The following is a 14,328-nucleotide window of genomic DNA, read 5'->3' as shown; positions in this document are numbered from 1 at the left end:
ATCTGCACCTAATCTGCACCAAATGTGGAACAGATGGCAGTCGTAAAAAGGGCAGCATATCGGCAACTTTGCCTGAACTCAGGGTCACAACTACTAACGACCTGTTTGGTCACCAATCCCTGTGAAGCCGTCTGACCCCCGGGTCACCAATGCTGGTGAATTTATCCGACCCCACTGTGACCGGCCGCCGCGTCGGCCGCGGCTGCGCCGGTTCCGACGCTCCGTCTCCGGCTCCGTCGCCGGCGGCAGTGCGACTCCGGCGGTGACGGTGCCCGCCGGTCTCCTCCGTGGAGATGGTGCCGCCACGCGCCGCCAGAACGGTGACAGTGGTGATCGTGGTGACGGTGGTGCTGGTGCTGTCGGTCGAATCACTCGGGGAAGGTGAGTGCCCCACTCTAGTTAGATTAGCTTTTCACGCTCTTAGGGTCAGCATGTGCTCTTTTCTGTGGGAATTTTGTAACGAGATTAAATAAATTTATTATCTTACTTTTCTGAATCAGCGAACGTATGTACTTGGAAAATTGTTTTGTTAAGACGAGCTTTTTTGCCTTTTCAAACGTGACAATGTAGAACTTCCTGTTTGATTTTTAAAAGCCATGATTGTTTTATTTGTGCCGACCGCCAAGCCAATGTTATCGAGCCGTTAATGCCATGCTTGATGTGTAATTGCCACTACAGTTAAGTGCCCTCACATACATACTAGGCCCTCACCCTTTCTATTTGAGTCCTACAGACAGTTTCTGAGAGGCCGGCCTCTCCATAATTCTTCCCCCTGCCCGTGTAACCCAGCTAGTCCTTTGTGCCTGGGTGCATGCTCGGGACAATTAATTCAGTTCGACCATTGTCCGGGCGTCATGTGGGGGACCGGTGGCCATCCATTGGCTTAGCGGGGCTTATCGCAGCCCGGGGGGATTCGGGTCGGCAGCGGGTCTGACGTCATCAGAATTGGTCGGCAAACACACAGCCACACAGTTGACAAAAGGAAGGTTTCGGTTTCATGGGTTGAGCGCGCTGAAAGAGAGAAGACATGTTGCGACCCATTTCATCGGATTTTTTTACGAATAGAAAGTGTTGAAAATGTCTCTTTTGCATGATATTTTCGGTGCCTGGTTCGGGAAATGTCATCAGATGCACCAACGACAATACTTTTAGGTAACAACTTTTATTCATAGGTCAGGATTCAGCTCGCTGTATCATACCACATTTCTTTTCAGGCGTAATAAGATAGCAGTGGCACTGAGCTGGGCTCGGATGTGACTGAGTGATACGGCGATACGCGATGTTCTCTGGCTTCGGTCGCTCAGAGTCAGCTCCTTCAACGATTTCGCTTGCCATGCCCATGGGCAGAGCCTATTGTGTTCCTGAAGTGTTTCACTCTGGGGCTAAAAATATCATGAGTGTCCCGAATGAAGCCATGTTTGGCAACGTGACCCCGTCCGGGCCGCTATTGACTGCACTTACTAGTGGATATTCCATGGGGCTAACGACACACACCCAGACTTAGTCGGTCCCAATAGCCCCGTTAGCGATCGGCCATTACCGGCGGAAAGTTGCCGGATCATGCTGATGGCCCCCCGTTCGACGATGGACGCTCAAACGACCGCCCATGGATCACTGACCGGTGACACATCATTGATACCAGGAAATTATGAAGACCAATGGCTTTGATGGTTTGTCTCGGACGGTCGTGCAATGAATATCTACACAGCCTCGATACTATTAGGCTCCAATAGTAGACAGACTCTTGTTTTCTAGGTATAATTTCTGACCTTCTTAGCGCCGATGATCTACATTGTACGGAGTGAACGGACGCCCTACATCATAAGTAGCTCAAAACACATGTGGCTTTTGTCTATAATACAAAACGCCAAGATCAATGGTTTGGAAGCTCTCGAGTGCTTGGCATGTACCTACGTCGATAAAACAAAAGCGGTGTCTTGCACACCGTTTGAAGAGCATTTAACAGAGGCATTTCCTTCTTCATTGCGAAAAGTTTTCCTTCATTTCCGTAATCGTGCACCATATCCCCTGCGAGTCATCTAAATGAGATCAGGAGAATCGTGATTGGAAAAGGGACCCTATTGGGTGATAGGAAAACATCGTGGATCATCGCACATTTCTCGGGGGAAAACAGGCAATGTTTGTTTGGCGATCTAGCAAAAACACTGATCGGTACAGCCGTGTTTTCTGCTGATACACCACCCAGTCATACCCGAAAAGCTGCCTCGGCTATTGGTGCTAGTGGCTAGTGTGCTAGTGTCGTGCTAGTGCGCCGACACAGACACCCAGACACCTCTTGACACTATCCCGCGCAGCCGACGCAAGCCGGCACTGTTACTGCTGCCCGACACCAGCCGGCATACCTGACACAAGCTGTCGCCGCCGATCACCATAAGATATTGCGCGGCTGCGGCTGAGACCCCTGCCGCAGCAGCCACCTTCCGGCAGCCCCGCACGCCTGCTCATCAATGATCGTTTTGGATCCTCCGGCCCACTGGCCTCCACCGATATTCCTCCTTGCCCTGATCCGGATCGCGCCCTGTCCCCGTCCCGTACCCGCGGCGGGCCTCTGGACTCCACCCTGTCCTGTCCTGTCTCCTTGACTTGCGTCGGACGCCGCCCTGCCCTGCCTGTCCCCCTCGACTTGCCGTCGGAGCGGGAGCGATGATCGGCACCGGCCGCCGACACCAGGCGGCCGACCCATCGGTTTCGACGGCGTCCGATCGTCGGCGGGCCCTGACGTATCGGCGTGGTGTCCCCGGCCAATTGCTCTGTCGTCGAAGACGGGTGGCGCGCGCCGACGACAGCGCGCCGAAAAAGACGCCGCCGAACCGCCTTTGTTCGCCGCCGAAATGCGCGCGAATTTTCGTCCAGCGCTCGGAGAAAAACGACAGGGTTTCACTGAGGAGATGGGAAACTGAATCACCGCTGCACGGCCCGCGGAAGACTGGATTTCAAAATGATCGCGGATCGAGGAAGAGGATCACAGAAATGCGGCAGGCAGCGGTGTTTTGTACGAAAGAAATCTATGCTCACTGAAATAAAATGCTATATCTGTCGAATGAATTTGATTTTGTAGAACAATCATCGATTGCGCTGGTGGAAAATATAGCTACATATAATTGATACGTCTTCGTGCTGTGCTTACCGGAATCGGACACTAATCCCCTGAAACTAGCGGCTGATTTTCGTGCTCTCTAGCGCGCCGTTCCAATGTCGGGCGGAACCAATCGGTTCAGCTCGGTGGGATACCGTTCAAACCGGTCGACCCCTGAAAGTGGATACTATTCCTGGTGTGGGCCTTTTGCATATCCTTGACAGGGAAGATTAACGATTCAGCTGCTGGCGAATAGCTGCCACTGAGGTGGCGCGGTGGCGCGGTGGCGCGGCCACCTCGGCAGCGCGCGGCCGGTTCTCTATTGATCCGATGTCACACCGTGCAGCGGGCCGCGGCCCGGTGAGGCCCGCACTAAAGTGGCCGCAGTAAATCCCTCATACGGGATGGACGGCGCACACACTCAAGATGCCGCTCCGCACTGCGCTGAAACACTGCTTAGATAAATTAATTTATCCTGAAAGTTGAAGTTTGACATGGGATCTGCGGCGGAGTGAGCTGTAAGTGGCCGCCCGCCGGCCGCTGGCCGGCTAGGGAGGAGCTCCGATATCGGACCAATTACTCGGTGGCGCGCGGGCTCACCAGGCGACAAACTCGTGCCCGGACGAGATTTACGGCCGAATCCGGCGGCACCTCCTCTTCCGGATAAGTTCCGGCGAAATTGAGCCGGTCCGTCGGCCGTGGCCGGGCCGCGCTCTCTGGCTGGTCTGAGCCCGAGGGCCCCGGACTATCGCCGGGGGCAGGCACCGCCAGGCGCCAGAATCGCTGAATCTCCGCCAGCAGAATTATTTAGAGTGCCATAACTATGCAATGCGGTCTTCACATTTCGCGATCTCGGAGCTTTCATTTTCATTCCATGAGTTAGGAGTGAGATAGAGGATGTATTTTTCGAATATTGAAAATTCAGATGCAATGGGGAAAAGGATGGGGTCAATAGCACATGCATGTGACTTGTGAGTCATGAGCTATGGCCGTATCACCTTAGCATGGGTAAAAAAGTAGTGTAGTATAAATTGTTCTACTTTTTAGACAAAAAAAAAAAAAACATGTCATGTGTTCCTTGACCATCATATCATCATATGGCAAACTATTGCAACACATCTTTCTTTGGCTGAGAGGCGAGTGTTTTCCTTACAAAATATGGAAATAAAATGATGCGCGTCGTGCATAAATCCCCGAAATATGAGAGGCCTTTGCCTACCAAACAGCCTTGCGGTTTGTTATTAATCTCGTGGCTTCTCCTCGGTCTAAATTTGTCATGGCTGTGGCGGAGATGTATGTCGTCTTATCTGCTATCCTTTGTTCCAATCCCATCCTTCAGTTTTATGGCGTGTCCCAAACCAAAAAGCATTGGATGTCACCGTCCTGATAACACGCTGTTGACATCTGACACTGAAGGATGGCCTCAATAAAGCGTTTGATTTAACGCTGAGGGCCAATTCATCACACCGAAATATTAGGCCACAGTCTATTAAACACAAATGCAGCCAATAGGCTGCATTTGTGTGTTTATTTTTGTTTATTTTTATTTTTGTGCATAATTATCAAACTCACACACTATATCTAATTTTACAACGTATTTTGTGTTTTGTAAACGCTGATAAAATAATATTGCCTCCCTCTCATTCATATCTCCCTCCTATTTGAATGCTCCTGGTAAATTGAAACGAGCACGTAGCAGATTGGGGAGCAATTAAACTCAAGCGTAAGATGTAGTCTTCCAAGCTCCACAGGTCGGGAGTGAGAAAAGATTAGTACGCGAGGATATGTTATATTACACACATGATGCACCGTCAGCAACCACCTCCGTCTGTCTGCCGACAGAGCTGGAGCGGGCGCCGCGCATCATCGAGCACCCGTCGGACGCCACGGTGCCGCGTCTCAGCCCGGTCACGCTCAACTGTCAGGCCAGCGGCTCCCCCAGTCCGCGGGTGCGCTGGACCAAGGACGGCCGTCCGGTGGCGCCCACCGCCCACCGAGTCCTGCTGCCCCGCGGCTCACTGTTCCTGCTCAGCGTCCGACGTCGCGACGCCGGCGTCTACTGGTGCACGGCCGACAACTACCTGGGCAGCGACACCAGTCGCAACGCCACGCTCCTGGTGGCAGGTCAGTGACAGAGGGAAGCCGGACGGGATATCAAGGGTGGCGGGCCAAAGACAGGGAACAGGGCGAGGCGGGACAGGTAACAGTTCCGTGGTGAATCAGCTCGGCTGAAGAGATCAGGCTACAATGGGTGACAGGTGAAAGAAAGACCTAATCCTTGCCACGAAATTAATTGTGCTAAAATTATTTATGCTAAAATTAGCTCCACTTCAAGATAAACGTTCCCCGTTCAATACGTCAGCTTTAGTTTCGCTAGTATCCAGTAGCCCCGGCCAGGTCAATGATCGGTCCGGGCCACCCATTCGGTCAGGTCAAGGACCGGTCAGCACACTCTGGCTGGCTGGTCTCCCAGTAAAGCTGAGAGCCTCGGCGGGCGTCTAGAGAGCCGATCTCACACAATGGTGGCCACAATGCCCCCGAACAATGGCCGGCCATGGTGGCTGGCCTCGAATCAGCACCCGGCGTATAATACTCGGGGCAGATGATAAGGAGAGAGAGAGAGAGAGAGAGAGAGAGAGAGAGAGAGAGAGAGGGGGGGGGGGGGTAGGGAGAGAGGGAGAAGGAAAAAAGCGGACAGATGCTAGTCAAGAGCAAAATATTGGTAAAGTTTGGCATGAATGATGGAACGCTACTGGTAGAGAAATATATTTTCAGAAGCGCAGTTCGGAGAAAAGCATTTGTCGTTCCGGCCGACAGACCGCTGCTGGTGTGCAGCGAGCCTTTCCCACGGGCCACTGCGGCCGGCGGCCCCAGGTGCGGCTATTGGCAGCTAATCCATCACGGTCCGGCCGTCCCAGGGGCGCCGGTACTGCCCCGTCCGCCGGCCCTTCGTCCGCCCGCCGCGCCGCGCCGGCTGGCAGTGGCAGCCGCCTGGTGCGTAGGCCGACCCGCGGACAGCCCTGTGCGGCGGTACAGCCTAACCACCCAGATGTCTACCCGCGGAGCGCGCTCGGCTGAGGCACAAGAAACGAACCGGACGACGAAATCGCGATTAGATCCGGAGATGGCCCTTGAAATTCTATTGCAAATGAAATTCCTGGTTTAAGACTTGAATAATAAAATCACTTCACAAATTCCGACTTTTAAGTCCCCGCACCTGACCCTGCATGCCTATTACCCACAGTCCAAAACGTAGATTTGAAGCGAATCGGCCCCCGCCCACCTGTCGACTCAGAGCCGGGGCTTTATCTGAGGCGCGTCGCGCGTGTCGTCAGCTGCACCTGTTGGGTGAGAGAGGGCGCTGGACCATTTCCGGAGCCGACTACTCCGGCGCACAGGCTCTCTATGGCCGCCACATTATCGCGGTCCATAAAGCGCACGGTGCGGGCCTCATTAGTGTGAGACAGCGCCGAACGCTCGTCCCGGGCCGCGATGGCAGGTCATGAGGCACAACATTAGACAAACTGCTCGGAAACTGTGATAAACGACGCCTGCCTCCGGGTCTATATATCTCTCGCCGGGATAAAGATGTGTGGTGAACGGGCGGGTGCTCCAGAAACAGAGATGGCACGGCACAGATATCTGCCCTTGGTAATGAGCCGACCGAAAACGTTTACCCAAAAATTATGGGTCAAAAAGAATGGAAAATACAGCGACATTTAAGTGACTAATAGAAACTCTCAAGTGATTCCACTTAATTTATATTTGCACCTTCATTTTATTGCTAAAACACCAATTAGAGGATGATTAAAACGTGGACTACACCACAACTTTATCAAAAGAACAGATATGCACTCATTTACGCTCACAGACGAACCACGCGTCATTTGCCGTTTTCACCCTGCGTGCGGTATCTATTCACTCTATCTAATAGTCAGCACTCAGCATTCAGCAGTCTCGTAGTCTGAGAAGTGCTCGATAGGCGTTATCACAAGACACAAGTGTATTCGCGGCCATTGGGGCGACGTAAGAAAAGAAGAAAACAACTGGCCCCAAGAACTTTAAATTTCAGTTAGCATGCACCTTTTACTTGATGTGTAGAGAATTTACCATTAAAGGGAGATAATGAGCTTTCTTTTTTCTTAACCCGCGCCCTGCTGGGGGGGGGGGTGTTTGAACACCCCCCCCCCTTGTGGTTTTTCGGGAATATCTCAAAAACGGCGGCGCGGAGCGCCGCCGTTTTTGGTACACCTTATCATACATCAATTCTACACATGTTGTGAAAATTTCAGACCAAGGTCATTCAAGGTCAGGTCACCAGGTCACTTGAAGTGACCTCACCTCATAAAAAGTTTCAATGTCTGTCATAGCTACACCGAGTGACCGATCGCTTTGAAACTTTCAGCGATTGCTAAGAGCAATAGCATGTACAAAATGTATATCTCAGAATTTTGATATCGATGACCTAAGGTCAGGTCAATTTTGCGACCTCCCCATTATAAGTCAATGGGAGAAAATTGAAATGCGCCTCTTTTGGACGAAAGACATTATAAACACTCCCAAACACTGAATTACAAGTGGTTTAGACACACTGAACATGAAAATGGTGTCCGTGACCCCTGTTTATGCCCTGAGGTCATCTTAGGTCACGAATGGTATCTAACAGTTTTTCGCAAATAACTGTTGATAGAGGCATGCTAGAGCGATGAAAACGCCTTAGATGTGTTCAGCTCGACGATACGGATCGACTGATATGCAACATGACCCTTTCCGGTCAGGTCATGACCTTGACCTGAGGTCAAATTTTCAAGTTGACCTTTCAAGGTCAAGTTATAGTTCATTCGATGCGTCTTGACGAGAGGAACACGATGCTGGTAAAAGTAAGCTCGTACAAGGCTTGGGTCAAAAGTTATTGCAGAAAAACTGTTTCCGAAAAAATCGGCTATTTTTGCAGTTTTTGCCCCCTGCAGGCAAAACCGTTGACGTTAGGTCAAATCTGAGAGAATTACTCAGAAAGGGCGTTAATAGGGCTATCGAATGCGCTTTTCCGCGGCGCTGTAGCTCTATTGGTTCCCGAGTTATGCGCTGGCTTCTTGGAAATTGTCGACATTCGACCTGGAAATCGGCGAAATTTTGCCTTCAATGACCTCTGGCGACCTGACCTTTGACCTGACCAAAAAATTGACCGAAGTGATTTCCTCATTATTTTTGACGCTCTTTCGAACGCCGCCTTCCGCGTATCGCTACGTGGCCCAGGAGCCGAGTTAGAAGGGGGGGGTGTTCAAACACCCCCCCCCCAGCAGGGCGTGGAAATCCAGGACCCCCAGCCGGGCGCGGGTTAAATAAAAATTACTCGACATCTATATTATTTCTACTGTAGTTTTTATAAAATATGAAAATTTCCTAGCACATTTTCGTATGTGAAAAAGGTTTTTATTTTTGCAAAAAAGAAGCAGTACTTGCAGTACTTGTAACACCCACCGAAATGCGTTGTCCTTCTCTATAAAAAAGTCGCAGTATATGGCGCTTTTGTTTCAAACAGCGACGCTTGGGTTTTTGTTTATGTTATCGCCTTGTCGTTGCTTGGTTGTAAGGATTCTAATGTGAATTAGAGTTAATGATATTTCCTACATTTATCATGCTCCTCGCAACAGCTCTCAACGATATACGAGGTTTAGAATTAATTAGATCCTAATTCGGGGGTACATAGTGCCTACTCTTCTTTGTTTCCAAGTATTATTTTGCGCCACAAATGAACGGCAAGCGCCAGAAACGCAGCCAAATCTTGCGATTGCGACTACGAAATTCATTATTTTGGCCTCAGAGCCTGAAGCGAAAAATACAAGCATATTTATTTCAAAAAGACTTCAGGTTTGTCGAACGGTGTTATGAGAATTTTGATAACAGTACTGCATAAGTTTTTCAGTGATGCCGCAAAAGTGTTGTATCTATCTTCTTTTATTGTGCAGTCGGCGGGACCGATTCAAAATTGAGTCGTTGCTACTAAAATAGCAGCATATGGCGTCAGATGATGAACAGGAAAAATAGTTGCGTAAATTTAGACATAAACCACCCCCAAACCATGAATATCTTTTGAAGGCACTATAGACGACCATTAACTAACTAGATGTGATGAAGATCAAATGTAATGAATACGCTCATTTTACAAAATTAAATGCAAGTACCAAAAGTGATGTAAGTACTTATTCAACGGTCATTTTCAGCGCTCCCCGCTAACGTGACTTCAAGTTGAGATATTTGCGGCAAGGTACCGAATTGAGCAAAATGGTTTTAATTTACATTATAACTTGTTGTGTTTTGTCAGAAAATGGTCCTAACTCAGATTTTGTGGAAAAAGGTCATAATCTCCCTTTAACTGTTAGAGAAAATTGCAATTAAAATCTTCCATTTATGCTTTTTTCATCGTTTGCACAATATGTTCTTTTACTAAGCTAGAAGCACTAATTAGAAATAGTTCCCGCATCATCGTCAAGAACAATAGGGAAGGCTTGAAGTTAATACAATAATCTAAACGGTTTTGTAATCCATGTGAAGACACTTCTAAAATTGCCTGTCATGTTCCGCCCTATGCGACACGAAAAAAAAACTCAATTCACGGCATGAACAGTTTTTGAAGTGTCAGTTCCGCTCTATGCGACCCGACAAACCCTGACGAACCCTATAAACCGGCGGCGAGCTGACAGTTTCGGTAGTGTCGCTCCCGCCCTATATCCCGGCAGTTGCTGGGGTATTTCGCCACCCACCGTTTGCTAGGGGGGGGGGCGTTAAACGCCCCCAGCCGATAACTCGAGAACCAATAGGCGCAGCGAAACGCACGAGACGGCAAACGAAAGAGCGCGACGAGACGCTTCAGATGAGTACTTTATAGTTGAATTTTGAGGTCACAGGTCGGGTCAAGGTCAGGTCAAACACCTGAAATCGGGCTTTCAGTAGCATGGACTTTAGGGCTTCGCAATGGGCGCCTCTCGTCATAAACGTTGTCAAAACGGTGCACAATCCATCATATAAGGCCTACAAGAGTGTCAGCTCCATGTAGGGGTCAGTCAAGCATAGGTCAGGGTCAAGGTCAGGTCAACCGGGTAGGCACATATCCCCGAAAATCAAAACTGATATTCGCAGCCTGCGACACATGTTTCATGGGTAATTTGGGGCGTAGAACCCGATGGTGACATTCATTTTATCGTATGTGTACGTGTTTGGCTCAAAAAGTTCAATTTAAGAAATGTATGTATCATGGTCGTGAAGTAGTCGCGAGAAATTGCCAAGATTCAGTTCAAGATTTTGGAAAATGCAGAACGATAATCAATAATCGAAGATAGCCATTTGATTGTCCATGGTATTGGCAGTCTAATGGCGTTTACGGCATGTCTGTATGTCTATTTTGTGATTTTATATGATTTTTTGAACATATGCCGTTTTTGGTCGAAAACTCAGAAATCATGACGTCACTAAAACCTCGATATCTCAAAAATTTTCCGACCGATTTTTTTTTTAAACTTTGTCACAATAAACTTCAATCAATTCCCTACAGGTACCCAAATTCTGGCGCGCCTGCGGTGCGCCGTTTTTATGCTATGGCCCAGCGAAAAAGTGGGGGCGTTTAACGCCCCCCCCCCCCAGCAACTCGCGGGATATGACCTGGTGTTCGGGCAGTCAGCAGTCTGGAAGTCTGGGCCGTGTCAGTTCCGCCCGGCGCCCTGTATGACTCTGTGAACCTAGTCGGAAGTGTGGTTAGTGCCGGTCTAACCCTATGCGACCTGGTGAACCCGGTCAGCACTCGGACCGGCGCTGCATCCATCTCTCTCCGTCATCGTGCGGCGCCAATAATCGGGCCCGCCCTCTCCCCTCCTGCTGGGATCAGGGCGCTGATTCCAGCCATTCGTACCGACAGCTCCGGTAGTCCCAACTCCCGCCGGCAATCTGGGGGGCCCCGCGAGACCCATTCGCAGCTGGAAACAAAATCCGGGCGCGCTTATTGACAATTGCCACTTAATTACCCAACTAATCTCGGAACTTTCCTCTGCGAAGTTTCTCCAGTCACTGCTACTTAACCCGCGCCCGGCTGGGGGTCCTGGATTTCCACGCCCTGCTGGGGGGGGGGGGGGTGTTTGAACACCCCCCCCCCTTGTAACTCGCTCCTGGGCCACTTAGCGATACGCGGAAGGCGGCGTTCGAAAGAGCGTCAAAAATAATGACGAAATCACTTCGGTCAATTTTTTGGTCAGGTCAAAGGTCAGGTCACCAGAGGTCATTGAAGGCAAAATTTCGCCGATTTCCAGGTCGAATGTCGAAAATTTCCAAGAAGCCAACGCATAACTCGAGAACCAATAGAGCTACAGCGCCGCGGAAAAGCGCATTCGATAGATAGCCCTATTAAAGCCCTTTCTGAGTAATCCTCTCAGATTTGACCTAACTTCAACGGTTTTGCCTGCAGGGGGCAAAAACTGCAAAAATAGCTGATTTTTTCGGAAACAGTTTTTCTGCAATAACTTTTGACCCAAGCCTTGTACGAGCTTACTTTTACCGGCATTGTGTTCCTCTCGTCAAGACGCATGGAAGGAACTATAAGTTGACCTTGAAAGGTCAACTTGAAAATTTGACCTTGAAAGGTCAACTTGAAAATTTGACCTCAGGTCAAGGTCATGACCTGACCGGAAAGGGTCATGTTGCATATCAGTCGATCCGTATCGTCGAGCTGAACACATCTAAGGCGTTTTCATCGCTCTAGCATGCCTCTATCAAAAGTTATTTGCGAAAAACTGTTAGATACCATTCGTGACCTTAGATGACCTCAGGGCATAAACAAGGGTCACGGACACCATTTTCATGTTCAGTGTGTCTAATCCACTTGTAATTCGGTGTTTGGGAGTGTTTATAATGTCTTTTGTCCAAACGAGGCGCATTTCAATTTTCTCCCATTGACTTACCTATATAATGGGGAGGTCGCAAAATTGACCTGACCTTAGGTCATCGATATCAAAATTCTGAGATATACATTTTGTACATGCTATTGCTCTTAGCAATCGCTGAAAGTTTCAAAGCAATCGGTCACTCGGTGTAGCTATGACAGACATTGAAACTTTTTATGAGGTGAGGTCACTTCAAGTGACCTGGTGACCTGACCTTGAATGACCTTGGTCTGAAATTTTCACAACATGTGTAGAATTGACGTATGATAAGGTGTACCAAAAACGGCGGCGCTCCGCGCGGCCGTTTTTGAGATATTCGCGAAAAATCACAAGGGGGGTGTTCAAACACCCCCCCCCCAGCAGGGCGCGGGTTAAAGAGCTGCACGTCGTTCTTTGGAGGCGCAATTCTATCCAAAAGCTGGTCTCGTTTCTAACCAGCACTCTTTCAGATATCTACTGCTGTCATTTTCCCACAAATATGAATCCAACTGCTGCTATCTCCTTCCCAAAAGCTGCTGACTCCTAGCGTTCCCCTCCACGGACTGTCATTTCTGATGCTGCTCCCATATCTGCTCCTGGCCTCTAACCTCTACTGAAGACCTTGAGCCCCGCCTTAACTGCCCCCATCTCCCTGCCATTGCCTGCGAGCTGCCGCTGGCTCCGGCGGCTGGCGGTCCACCCTCGGCTCATCACGGCGGCCGGGGTGCGTGCTCAGCACCTCTCGCAGTCATCAGCTGTCGGGGCCAGTGGCGGCGACCGATTGTTTGCCGCTGTAATGGATGTAGGCGGGAGGGCGGCCGGAAGCAGTCGGAGAAGGCCGGAACAGCCGGCAGCGACGGCCGGCGGCCCTCTGTGCCGCCCACCAATCGATACTCATCACCCCCGCCGGGCGGTGTGGGCGGGACGGCCGCTCATCTCATGGAAATACGGCGCGCAGAGAGGACTGGGGCAGAGTTGGAAGGACGCCCGGCACCGCTGCCAGGTCGCATGGCTAATGAGGCACAGATTTGGGAGCAGTTGGTGATATCTCTCTCCATGGAATATTTTTGGGTAATATGCCGCGATGACCTAAATAGTTTTGCTGCAATACTAACGTCATCACTTTCTTAATAAGAAAATGTAAAATCAGAGTAAGCTGTCTTTGGCTCATTTTCTTAGTTCCTAAATAGTATGGATAAGGACCATGTGTGATGTGTCATAATCAAACCTCTGGAAACACGTCGTTTGAGAACGATCATTCGTGAGCACTGAGATGCATCTAAATTGTGTCCACTGCATGGCATTGGCAGGTAACTAACGATCCTCCCAGGCCCATGTCACTCCACTTTTGATGACATCATAAGGGGGCCTCAAGACAATAATGGCGTGGTGCGCCACAATCGCTTCCAAGCTTCTTGCCAACAGCTGCCATTTTTGAAAATATTATTTTGAAATAAAGTTACAAATAATAAAAATATTGTAATAAAGTTGTTAATCATATCAATACGTTATCGAAAAACATACTGAAAAATGATTTATTTATAGTAAAAATATAAGCTCGATGCGTTTTTACGTTGCTTTTCTGCTACTGCAGAGGGTTTTTAAATCGCCTATATCTTCAAAACCGGCCATTTCTTAGCATATTGCTGCTCTTTTTTGTCGCTAGAAAATTAGTTGGGCTTTCGAGTGACATCAACGTTTGAGCAATAGGTGAAAAGTATCAAATAATTTTCAAATGAAAAGTTTGTCATTTTTACGTTGTTAAGGAATGGAGTACCCCTTGCGAGCATCAGGGATGACGTCACTCAGGATCTGTCTCTGATTGGTCGGCGGGGGAGTGACTGTACCTTCTATATATGGCCTTGGATCCTCCTCCGAGTTCATCAGTGCGCTGACCCCTGCTGGCCGGCATCTGGATCGGGAGATGGGCGGTTCACAGTCGGATATCTGTACGGGAGCTCACCATTGCAGGTCACGTGGGTCATTCACGTGAGCCGGCGCGGCGCCGAGCGGGTCAGAACAGCGGCCAAATGCCGCCGGAGTCGTGCCGAGCTCGGCCCGGCAGGCGGGCTAGTGCGCAGGGATCAGAGTTTCATAGCCGCCCGTGCGGCGCAAATGGCCGTCCCCGCTACGGCCGAAGCCTCTCGGAAAATACTAGTCTGTCGCGGGAACGGAACTGGAGATAGACGGCCAACCTGTCATTAGCCGTCCGGAGCACCAGTGATGGGGAGCTGTTGGAGCTGAAGGCAAAAAAAAAGACGCTGACCACAAAAAAAGGACATCGAAGAATTGTACCAAGTTAGGCCTGCGCAAGTACACGAC

The 14,328-nt window shown here is 49.7% G+C and overlaps 1 protein-coding gene across 1 annotated transcript in view; it reads left to right on the top strand.

Moving 5' to 3' along the window:
* Positions 1–247: 247 nt before the first annotated feature.
* The window catches only part of LOC122381280 (roundabout homolog 3-like), a 33,094-nt gene continuing 19,013 nt past the window's right edge, over positions 248–14,328 (top strand). The window contains exons 1-2 of the mRNA XM_043365270.1: positions 248–381; positions 4,940–5,221. Coding sequence (XP_043221205.1) covers positions 294–381; positions 4,940–5,221 — 370 coding nt within the window. The 5' untranslated portion in view covers positions 248–293. The remainder of the gene's footprint in view (positions 382–4,939; positions 5,222–14,328) is intronic.

The sequence above is a fragment of the Amphibalanus amphitrite genome, unplaced genomic scaffold, assembly GCF_019059575.1.
Source record: "Amphibalanus amphitrite isolate SeventyFive unplaced genomic scaffold, NRLGWU_Aamphi_draft 000117F_arrow, whole genome shotgun sequence".
Taxonomy (NCBI): Eukaryota; Metazoa; Arthropoda; class Thecostraca; order Balanomorpha; family Balanidae; genus Amphibalanus; species Amphibalanus amphitrite.
The sequence above is the reverse complement of the archived record's forward strand: the minus strand, read 5'-3'. Positions and strand labels throughout refer to the sequence as shown.